General features: G+C 49.1%; 1 protein-coding gene across 3 annotated transcripts; it reads right to left on the bottom strand.

The window, feature by feature from the left end:
• Positions 1-11603, bottom strand: ACAD8 (acyl-CoA dehydrogenase family member 8). Of its 3 annotated transcripts, none has more exons than XM_074936901.1 (11): positions 11445-11603; positions 9557-9657; positions 8941-9110; positions 7021-7130; positions 6159-6235; positions 5309-5446; positions 4222-4357; positions 4008-4105; positions 3146-3298; positions 2069-2171; positions 1-981 (listed from the first exon to the last, which is right to left on the bottom strand). In XM_074936901.1, the coding sequence occupies exons 1-11, from the start codon at positions 11542-11544 to the stop codon at positions 929-931; spliced, it is 1239 nt and encodes a 412-aa protein (XP_074793002.1). In that variant the 5' UTR covers positions 11545-11603; the 3' UTR covers positions 1-928. The 3 variants fall into 3 exon arrangements, with proteins under 3 accessions (XP_074793002.1, XP_074793003.1, XP_074793004.1); XM_074936902.1 differs by having other exon boundaries at positions 11522-11567; XM_074936903.1 differs by lacking the exons at positions 8941-9110; positions 11445-11603 and having other exon boundaries at positions 9557-9579.
• Between the last annotated feature and the right edge of the window lie 49 nt (positions 11604-11652).

Below are 11652 nucleotides of genomic sequence, written 5' to 3'. Positions count from 1 at the left end.
AGCTTTATTGATTCCGACACTGAGGGGGCGGGAAAAGTAAACCTGATCAAAGCTCTGACTCTGCTCGTATTGTACGTTTCTGGGTAGAATTAATTTGAGAATAAGGAGCCCAGGTTTTCTTGTGCAAGATTCTCTCATCTATCCCCCTGATCCCATTACCCAGGATTCATAATGTTAATGAAAGCATTAACTGGGATGGGGTAGATCAAGAGCCAGTTGCACTAGGTAAGAGAACTCTAGAAAATGAGAAGCAGTGATGCTTCCCGATTAGCACCAGGCACGCCCCATTCCCTTCAATGGGTTTAAAATGCTTACTGCACTGTGTAACAACTCACGGAGACACACTCTTTATGGATGACTTGCCCCAATGCTGCAGCGCAGCACCTGGGAAAGACAAGGGTTTAAACAAGGCAACAGATTCTCCCTGTGATTCAAAGGAGTTGCCTTATCCATAAGAGAGCACACATGCACAATCCTGCCTGAAATTAATCAGTAGGTTATGCCTCCACATCTGCCTTAGAAATGCCCCAGGGAAGGAGAGGGGCTGACTGGATTCCCTCTGTTTTGATCCTGTCCTGGCACAAAAGTGGACTGGATGACCCCACAGGTCTAATGTTTCTGTCCGAGGAGGGGCAGGGCAGCAGCAATGGCCCATGGTCAGGACACAGGGACAAAGGCTTTCATTCATGTCTGATTTTTATCTTTGGCGTCCTTGATACCAGACTAGTACCAGCAGCTCTGCCAGGCACCGCATACAGCTGGGACCCCACATGGGCTGCATACAGCTGTGCTTGGGATCAGAAAAAGTCAAGAGAGTTTCCACTGGTACATTCCCACTCCCAGGGAAGGAGTCTATGGAAACAGGAGCAATAGACAATGTTCTAGCTAGCAAGTGGTGTGCATTAAGACTAGAGATCCACTCCTGGTTTCACTCCTGTAACAGATTCCTGGCCACAATCATCCTCATCACCTCGTTGGTACCTGCAGCAGGACAAAAAAACACAGAGACAGAGACACTCATCAGTTAAGTGAAGGCCCAATCCTGCTTCCATTGAAGACAAATGCAAAAAACCTGCTCTGTTAAACCCACAACAGAGCAGTATGCAATCAGCAGAGCAGTTATTCCGTGTCTCCATCCAGCCTGTGATCAGGGCAAAACCTGGTGGGATCTGTAGCCTACTCTACAGAAGAGATTCCTTTCAAGCATGAAAGGAGTTCTGGGTATTAGTGGGTGTAGATGAGAAGGTACGACATAGATGCCTGGAAAAAGACAGCTCATTAAGGGGGCACTGAGCGCTCCTTGCTCCCATTGATATTAAAAGGATTTTAGTGCACGGAGCACCTAGCAGAACTTGGCCCCTACTGAAGGCCAGTCTCTCTGCTTTACCTACTGCTTCATATGCATCATATCAGAGAGTAGAAAGGAGCATAGCAGGGGATGGCCAGGACCACACCCCTTCCCGATAGTCTAATTCTAGGTGAATGGAGTTCGAAGAATAGCAGTAATAACGATTAAGAGGGTAGATTAAAAATAAAAATCTTGGCTCTGCTAAGGGGGATATTACCACAGTTCTCTCTACAAGGATCCGAAGGTGGAACAGCACGCAAAGCAAGAGGAATTGTTCAGGGTTCAACAATGGGTGTTAATAGGAGTAACAGGATGAAATTAAACAAAGACACCTTTAGTGTGAACATCAGGAGACCTTTTCCTCTGGTGAGACCCATTAAACTATCAATAATTTTCCCAGGGAGGTGGTGCGAGCTCCTTCAACTGAGTCATGTGGAGCAAGAGTGGACAAGACACTAAAAAATAGACTGCAGGGAGCAATCCTGCACATGGAGTCTCTTCTGTCTTCTACTGGGTTGGAAATACTTACAGGGCTACACAAATCTGCTATAGCCCAATGAACTCAGATCCCCGTATGGGTTTTGTTGTCAGATGAGAGACCTAAAGCACAAAATGAAAGAAGTGGAATTTGCAACTATAATCCAAGTCCCTGTTCTCCACTGGAACATACGGCCAAGGCCACCGCCAGTTGTCAGTTTTGTTGGCAATATCCCAGGTTACCTTCCAAGATCTGGTGGACTCTGATGTCTCTCATGAACTGCTGCACAGCATAGTCCTTCAGGTAGCCATAGCCCCCATGCATCTGTAGGGCCTGGTTGCAGATCTGAGGAGAAGAGAACGTTGGTGGGTCAGGCACAGAGTGATGAAGTGACTTGCCCAGCGTCACACAGCAAGTCAGTGGCAGAGCTAGGACTAGAGCCCAGGAATCTGGACTAAGTCTGTGCTCTAACCACCAAACCACATTCCCAAGCAGAAACGGAACCCAGGAGTCCTAAATTCCAGTCTCTTCTGCTCTAACCACTATATGCCATGGTGCTTGTTGCCATATTTCCCAGACGGTGCCATTTAAAACCAATGGTATCATCTTAAAAGGAATGCTGCAGTGCACAAGCATTTTAATTCCCCTCAACCAAAGCGGTTTCTGCTGCATTTCTAACTGAGTCTAGGTCCAAAATTAAAATGCAAGACCACCATCTAGTGGCCAGCTAGGATAATTCCAGGATAAAAGCCCTCTATTTAAAGATGGTACCAAGCCTAACTATAATTAATCCTGTGTGTGAGATACACCACACTGGCAGTATACATCCAGGGAGCTAACGACAGGATGTAGCGGTAATTCCAAAATATAACTAATCCAAGACAATTCATAGCTCAGAAGTTTTTCTTTTAATTAAATGGTATTCTGTAATTGCACTAGAGTACCCCCCTCGCTCCCAATGACACATGCTAACCAGGAATTAAGACCAAGTAATGGACACCCTGGTAATGCTCTACTCACAAGTCTGCCTGAGCCCCCAGGCTCCTAGAAGCAGCAGAAGGCATTATAGCATATGAAGAATACCCAGGGAGAAGGATCGTGCCCTGCAGAGGGGCTGAAATCTCTGCCTACACACAGGCCAGGATTCTGGACCACGAAAGGGGCCCCAAGACTAGGTTTATGGCCCACCAAACGTGTTCAGGGCTGGAACCCTGCAGACGGAAGAGACTTCCTGAAATCCCAAGCAGCATCAGCCACTACAAGGAGACTCTGAACGTCTCTGATTACGACACCCCCTGGCAGAGACTTGGAAAACCTACTGTGAAGCACTCATCAGTGGCAAAGAGTTTGGCCATGGCGCACAGGGCGATGGCGTCCTCCCGCTCCTCCTGCAGCGCCTGCGCCGCATTTCGTACCATGAGCCTTGCCGCCACCAGGCGCGTTGCCATCTCAGCCAGTCTGAACCGGAGGTACTGCCGGGAAGGAAATAGACAGCACATGAGGGGCCAGGTTAAGCCAGAGGCTCAGTGGGTCCTTGCCCTGAAACACCGCCCCCTACCCATCCTCCTCAGGTGCGGCCTTGCCCTAGTACCACCTCCTGCCCCCTCAACTGGGGCCCTGTTCTGAATCCCACACCCCACCCTTTTCCCCCCCTCAGGCACTGTCCCCCAAACATCCCTCAGTCCCCTCAGGTGCTCCCCCGTGCTGCCCCCACCACCCCCATCCCGCTCAGGCAGGGCCCCCATCTTTGTATTTCCTCTTTAGGGAAACTTTCTAGAAAGGACTTCCCTTCACATGAAGCTCAGGCCTCTCTGATTCTCTGTGCCAGGGCCCCTGGCTCCCCCAACTCCCCAGTTTCTCTCTCTCAGCCTCTATATTTTTCTCCAGCTCCTTCCAAGCGTCTGTCTCTCTTCTATCATAAGGCCAACAAATAATTATCATGAACTATTTCCTGCATGAGGAGAGAAAACCCCCATCACCTACTGCCACCCAAACCTCTCCCAACAGGAGATGCTATAAAAGAGGGTGCGAGTACATTAGCACTGGGACAAGCTACTGCAGTCCCAGCTTCTCCCAGAAGAACGCGTGTAAGGCAGGATGTGTGAGCTCTGGCTGCTTGTTTATGCAATAGCCAGAGGGTTGCAGTGGAGGAAGAGCAGAGCTTGTCGAAAGAAAAGTCACCTGGTTACTGGCCAAGGGTTCCCCAAACTGCTTGCGGATGGTGAGATGGTCCTGGGTCAGAAGGACAGAGGCATGAGCAGCTCCTAGAGAACAAGAAGCTGGCGGGGGAAGCCAAGGGCACAGAGTGAATATTACATGACAGCCACCACACTAGACTAACAGTGAGGAGACCACAGCCCCTTCCCTTCCCCTTGCTCTTAGCTGCCAGGCTTACCAATATTGATCCTCCCTCCATTCAGGCCCTTCATGGCGATGCCGAAGCCCTGCCCCTCTGCGCCAAGCCGGTTGGCCACAGGAACAGCACAGTCCTCGAAGATCACGGCCCGAGTCGGCTGGGAGTTCCAGCCCACCTGGGAAAGACAGGAGTATCTCACAGACTGTCTGGAGGGCTGGGCACATCCAGCTCTCCGCTGGAGAAATAACAGGTCTATCACTTCTCTCCCCCCCTCCACTGCCAGGCTTGTGAAGGAGAGCACCTCTGTAACGCAGACTCTGTGACACAGAGTGTGGTTTCCCTCAGATTCTGCAGTGAAGAGGTGTCTATTCAGATACTCCTCCAGCCTTTCTGAACTGAAGGTTTACACATGCACTGCCCCTTTCAGGTGGATTTTGACAGTAACTTTCAGGACAGTTTAGGTGGCTCAGTTTTAGTTCGCTGGATTTGTACCTCCTGACACCTGGATCACGAGTTTAGTGATCTCCAAAGCTCTGTAGTCCACATGCAAAGCACCATGCAGTCTGGGAGTCTCTGCTCAGGAGAGACCCCATTACTAGCTTAGCCAAGGGGTCAGGAGTGAGCTTCAGCAAAGTTGCTGGTGAGGGTTGAGGGTCAGGTGCATGTGAAGCTTACACAGGGGCTGTCCGCACCATACATAACCCCGATTGGTTTGAGGAGCCCTTAAACTTCACGAGCAACTCCATCCACTAGAAATTGAAATGCAAATGCCTACAGGAAAAGTGCAGATCCAGTGAATCTGCATCTGGTGCTGGCTTGACGGACCTGGAGATTAAAGCCCTCCGCCTATCCACACAGCAGATACAGCATGAGCAGTGGCAGGGCAAGGTTTCCCCACACTGTGCACCTCAATACTGCCCCGAGTCAGGACACTGGATTATCTGGGGCTATGGTGCAGTGAGGAAGCAGGATAGCAGACTAGAATGGTCCAGCTGTCTCACCCAGTACAGGGCTGGATAGGCCTGCTATCTGATCAGACATGGGATCGCCAGTGTTCTACTCCAGTTTGGCCCTGCCTCTGTCGTGTTCCACCCACAACAACCTTGATGATGTGTGGGTCTCTCACCTTCCTCTCTTTTTTGCCAAAGCTGAGCCCTGGAGTTCCTTTCTCCAGCACCAGGCAGGAGATGCCCTTGGGGCCAGACCCTCCTGTGCGACACATGACCACGTACACATCTGTGTCGCCACCGCCACTGATGAAGGCCTGGCAAGGGGCACAGGAAATGAGACAGAATTAGCACACAGGGAGCCCACACCCAGAGCCTGGGAAGCAGGAAAGAATTTCCACTGGACATCATGTGCTGAAAGGGAGTTAGGTGTCTTGTGTGGTGATCCAAAGGCAGAGAGAAGCCGAGAGGAGGGCGAAGGGATCGGAGAGCTGGGGGAGGGCAGAGGGGAGGAGAGACAAGGAGACAGAGAAGCAAGGGGGGGCTGGAGGGATTGGTTATGGGGTGAAATCACAAGCTGAACAGGTGTAGCCTGGCAAATTGGGGTTGGAGGGACAGAAGGAGGCAGGATAACCACCCCCAATTACTGGTCGTTAGGGTGCAGAAATTCCAGGGAGAGGAGTCATTCAGGATGCTCTGAGGGGGCAGAGCTAGGAGTAGCGGGAAGAAGTTCAGCATCAGGCAGGGCTTCCCAACAGTGTGTTTTACTGGGCTGGGAACAGTGTCTCAGCACCAAGGGACATGTAAGAACAGAACTGAACAAAGCCCTAGAGAATACACTGCGGGGAACGATCCTGCCCTGGGAGAAGCAACTGGAGATGATGTGAAATAATGGGATATTTCCAGTTCCACAAGCCAAGAGGAAGAGGCAGAGATGAGAGGGTGAGTGGGGGAGACAGAGAGATATGGCAATGACCCTCTCACACATGCAGGGTGCTCAGGGGGTTTTAAGGTGAGAAAAGCTGGTACCTTGGAACCATTAAGGACGTAGGTGTCGCCTTTCCTCTTGGCTGAGGTTATCAGGGAAGCTGCATCACTTCCACTTCCTGTTAGTGGGGAAGGAAAGGAGCCAATGAGATGGCAAGGCTGCCTCTCTCCTCCAGAGATTGTGTGTTTACTTGGTTTGATGAGGAGTCAGACTCAGGGCCAAATGCATCCCTGGAACCAGAGAGTATAACTCCTACTAACCTCAATGGGGGCTGTACCCCTTTGCCCCTGAGCTATATTTATCCTCTAGAGCCAAGCAATCCAGAGCAGGACGGTCAACCACATCATCATGGGCTGAGGAACAGGTCTCTTCCAGCTCATGTGGGATCCTGACTGCCCATGGCTTTAAACTAGAGATATCAGATCTGCATGTATTTATTAAAGTGCCCTGGACAGAGATTCACCCTCTTACCACAGTATTTATCCATTTTGTTTAACCAGCCTTGAAAACAAGAGCTGCAGGTCAGTCAAAGTGGGTCGAGTTTTGTTGCATATTCTGCAAATCCGTGTGTATCCCGCCACACCCGACCAAGGCACCCTTTTGTACCTTCAGCTCCTCACTTCTCTCAGTGAATCACAGCACTTCTCCCAGTCCTTCCCACCACTGCTGAATGCTAAAGGGAGAAGACTGTCAGCATCATGAGATGTGCCCCATTGAGGTACCTGCCCTTGCTACACTGATACCCTAAAGCACAAGCCACATGGAGGTCTGGATAGCTCAGAGCAACAGGAGATGGAGTTTCACTTCCAGTTCCTTGGAACATTTGAGAATGAGAGTGACTGTTACAACATTGCTGGGACTCAGGACCGGAAGGGGATGGAATTATTTGTACATGAAGCTCACCCGGCTCGGTCAGGCAGTAAGAGGCTAACTTCTCCATGCTACAGAGGGATGGGCAAAACTTGTGTCTCTGTTCCTCGTTTCCAAAGGTGTCAATCATCCAAGCACACATGCTGCACCAGGAGAGAAGGGATGGGGTTATAATGCATGCATACAAGCACAGGTCTAGGAAGAAGGATGATCACAGAATGCTCATGCCACTGGTTTGGAGGTTTTCAGCCTCTTCCAGCGCTAATCTAACCTAGCCTAGGAGACAGATGCTGTCCCCCCCTGAAACTGAACAAAGCAACTACATGCCACAGGGACTGGCTCAGGGTCTTAAACTTCATAAAGCTTCTTGGAATCAGCGTACAGGGCTGAGAGTCAGGAGAGCTGCATTCTATTCTCTACTCTGCCACTGACTCAGTGTGAGACCTTGGACAAGTCACTGCCTCTGTGTGCCTTAGCATCTGTAAAAAGGGTCTGGAGATAATTATATTAGTATTAATATTGCAGTAGTGCCTAGGAGTCCCAGTCATGGACCAGAACTCCACTGTGCGAGGCACTATACAAATGAAACAAAAAATGATCTTTGCTCCGAAGAGTTTACAATTCATTTTCCTTTCTAAAGCATTTAGAGTTCTTCAAAATTGTTACAATAATACTACCGAGAGGAAGGTGTAAATATTATTTCCGTGCCCTACAAGGAAAAGGCTGACTCTTACTATGTATCGGTACATCGTCTAGTGCAATGGGACCCTGATCTTGACTGGGATATTGCCACACTAAATAAATCAGGTTAGAGCTGGGGTAACCAAGGCACTGAGCATTTAAGGGATTTGCCCACGGCTATATAGTAAGTCAATGACAGAGCTAGGAACAGAACCCAAAAGTTCCCAGCTCCAGCCCTCTGCTCAAATCACTAGGCTAAAATTATTTCCTTGTGAATAGGAATGATTCCTTCCAGTGTCCGAGGGACTGCAGCCTGATTGCTAAGAGTAACCAGCCATGCCCCATATGCCCACTAATGGTCCCTACATTACATCCTTACACGATGAAATTCAATACAGACAAGTGAAAAGTACTACACGTAGGAAGGAAAAATCAAATTCACAATTACAAAATGAGGACTAACTGCCTCGTTGGTAGTACTGCTGAAAAGGATCTGGGGGTTATAGTGGATCACAAATCGAATATGAGTAACCATGTGATACAGTTTGCAAGAAGGGCTAATAATATCATTCTGGGCTATATTAACAGGAATACTGTATGTAGGACATGGGAAGTAACTGTTCAACACTGGTGAGGCTTGAGCTGGAGTACTGTGTCCAGTTCTGGTGCCACACTTTAGGAAAGATGTGGACAAATTGGAAAGAATCCAGAGGAGAGCAAAAAAATGATAAAAGGTTTAGAAAATCTGATCTATGAGTAAAGGCTAAAAAATCTGGGCAAGTTTAGTCTTGAGAAAAGAAGGCTGAGGGGGAAGCTGATAGGAGTTTTTAAATATGTTAAGGGCTGTTACAAAGAGGACTGTGATTAATTGTTCTCCATATCCACTGAAGGTAGGTCAAGAAGTCTGGGCCTATTCTGTAGCAAGGGAGACTTAGGTTAGATATTAGGAAAAAATTCCAACCGTAAGGGTAGTTAAGCTTTGGAATAGGTTTCCAAAGGAGGTCATGGAATCCCCATCATTGGAGGTTTTTAAGAACAGGTTAAATAAACACCTGTCAGGGATGGACTAGGTTTCCTTGATCCTGCCCCAGCACAGGGAGCTGGACTTGATGACCTCTTGAGGTCCATTCTAGCCCCACGTTTCAATGATTCTGTAATGAATGGCACCCCCGAAAGCTGAAAGATGACAGGATTCAGAGCCCCAGTGTTCATAGTAAGAGTGTTATTCAGCCAGACTGACCACAGATGCTTAGCCAGTTGTCCCCCACTCACTTATGGATGCTCAAGTAGGCAGTGGTGCTGGTACATCCTGTCGACAAAGCCTCAAAGATGACGGAAGTATCAAGCCGTGACAGTCCCGAGCCACCTACATCTGGTTTCACATAGATCCCGCCGAACCCCAGCTGGGCCGCCTTCCGCACTGTCTCCACGGGGAATATTTCCTATCGGAGGCACACAAGTTAAAAAGACATTGCAAGAGATCAAGAGCAACACCAGCTTCAAGTGAAGATGAGCCATGAAGTCCAGTTCTGAACTTCCACAAAGTTTAAGTGGGCAGTTAGGCAGCTAGATAGATCAGGGAGCAAGGGCAGGTTTTCTGACTTCTCCCTCCTGCCTGCTGGGGTCACTGATGGCAGCAGGGTGCCACCGCATCAGCATCCCTAAAGGAAATCTTTCCACTGTCACAATCACAGCACTGAACAAGCAGGGAGGAGCTACTGAGGACACCACTACCTGCAGGGCTGGGGCAATGGGGATGCTGCGGGGAAAAAAAGAGAAGAAAAGAAATGACTAGCCCTTTAATGCAGGCAAGAGGAGCTCCTGAGGGAGTAGAGGGTGTTGGGTGAAGTATCCCTTTTGTGGGCTGGCAGCTGGCCTGTGCTCTCACCTTTTCATCCCATTCTGCCATGTGAGGGGCCATCTCCTTGGCAGCAAAGTCAAAGGCAACCTTTTGGAACTCCTTCTGCTCCTCGGTCAGGCCTGTGGATGCTGGAAGAAGAGTGGATGCTTTCAGAGGATGGGGAAGGAGGCTGCAAACCTCCTCACTTCTTTAATACCCAAGACCAATTTGAAACATTGTAGTAATTATTGTTCACAGTCCAATATCACTTAGCCCTTTTATCTACACTGACCCACTGTGGCATTACAAGCATCGGCCGTGCCTCCCAATGAATCAGTGCAGAATGAATGCCTCTGCATGCTGCGAGGAGGCAGTGGTCTAGCAGAGGGGCTGCCTTCTGGTGAAACAAAACCAAGGTCCTGATCTCTTGTGGTCACTGAACATGAACTGCAAAACACAACTAAAATGGCGGGGGGAGGGCTTTATTGGTTTTTTTTATGCATAAAGGTAGCCTTGATATTCTACAGGGTTGTTTTTGTTGTTGTTGTTGTTTGCCTGGGTATTTCCTCTCCCTCTCCATTAGAATGATCACTTTATGATTTCTTTGCTTTTCTGGAAAACTCACTGGAGAGCTGGGTTGAGGCTTCACAACAGGGCAAAACTTACTGCAACCAACTCCAGCTTCCATGTAAAAACCTTGTCTGCAAAGGAGAGGTAGGGGGGATGAACCCATATAGTTACACTAGTATGAGCCCTAAGCATAGATGTGCTTCATCATTGCAATTTACACCAGTAATTTACTAGGGAAAGTCACACATATGCAAGCCTGTGACCTTAGATCCTGTACTGGTGTAACTGTGACATAAGTACATCCCTGGGGAGAAGGCAATATGGAGTCACACACAGGATAAAGCTCTTTGTTTTTGTCAGAGTTAAACAAAACTCAATCAAGCAAAGCAAACCCAAAGAATTTCAAATAGAGTCAGACCCATTCCCCCTTCCCACTCAGTTACAGCTAGGAAAGCTACAGCCCAGGTTTCAAAGTCCTGCAATGGAACTATTAACTCCCCAGGTCCTTCAGAGGATCCTCTAGCAAAAATTGGGAAGACAAGAATTGATATTCCTCATTTTAAAATATTCTATTGTAACCACATTCAGAGACCCTCCCCCCCCCGCTGTGCTGGGTGCTGTACAAACACGCAGAAAGAGTCTGTGCCCTGAAGAGCTTACACTCTAATCTTTATAAGATAAAATACAAGCAGAAAAAAATTAAAATAAACTTTAGACCATCCTCACACATCATAAAGAATCTGTAAAGGGTATAAGCAAAATATATTCCCCCTTTTATAGTCCACATTTAGAAATCCTATAGCACTTCTTGTAAACGTAGACAGGAATCCTCGTGCCTTGGCTAAAGGCTAATGTGCATAATTATGTTCTACTTCATGAAATTCCCATTTCTTAGAATCATAGGGTTAGAAGGGACTGCAAAGATCATCTAGTCTAACCCCCACCTACAATTAGATTTGAAATTCGTCTTTGATGCAGGCCCTACAATGTGTCAAGGCGCTGTGCAAGTTGTTTGAACAGCACCAACACATGGGACTTTCACCACTTCCCCAGTGAAACCATTCTCCAGCTGGAAAGATCTCACTGGCCGGAAGCTTTTCCTGACGTACAGCCTAAGTGTGCCCTTTCTTAAATGCATTACCCGCTTTGGACCACACTCAGCAACGCCTGCTGTTCCCGAATGGACAGAGGAAGGCGGCTCAGTCGCAGCGCTGGTTTTATGAGCCCCAGACCCTTCACCACCTCCCTTCTATGTCAGATGCGCCCATCCCCATCGCCTCTGGGTGCCCCTGCTCCCACATCCTGCCCCCGCCCCGCCTGGCCCCGCGCACTGGGGAGAGCTCGGCCCCTCTGCCCTGAACCTTACGGTCAATGCAGGAGACGATCCTCCTGCGCCCCAACCCCTGAAGCCAGCCGGGGCTCCTCCACAGCTGGGCCCCTAACCTGCTGCAGCCTCTCCAAGCCATGCCCGCAGCGGTCCTGTGCCGGGGCGCCTGCCCTGCGCCGCACCGCGGGAGTCGTAGTCCGCCGAGGAGGGCAGCCCGCAAAGGATCCCCGGCTCAGAACGGGGCGCG

Source organism: Natator depressus, chromosome 22, assembly GCF_965152275.1.
Source record: "Natator depressus isolate rNatDep1 chromosome 22, rNatDep2.hap1, whole genome shotgun sequence".
NCBI classification, from domain to species: Eukaryota; Metazoa; Chordata; order Testudines; family Cheloniidae; genus Natator; species Natator depressus.
The sequence above is the reverse complement of the archived record's forward strand: the minus strand, read 5'-3'. Positions and strand labels throughout refer to the sequence as shown.

Excerpts from the sequence above, each read along its gene's own strand:
- ACAD8 (XM_074936901.1), bottom strand. The coding sequence starts at position 11,544 with ATGGCTTGGAGAGGCTGCAGCAGGTTAGGGGCCCAGCTGTGGAGGAGC. Across the intron at positions 7,131-8,940 it reads GCCTACTTGAGCATCCATAA|CATGTGTGCTTGGATGATTG; the intron begins GTGAGTGGGGGA and ends CTCCTGGTGCAG. Across the intron at positions 3,299-4,007 it reads AACCCTTGGCCAGTAACCAG|TACCTCCGGTTCAGACTGGC; the intron begins GTGACTTTTCTT and ends CCTTCCCGGCAG.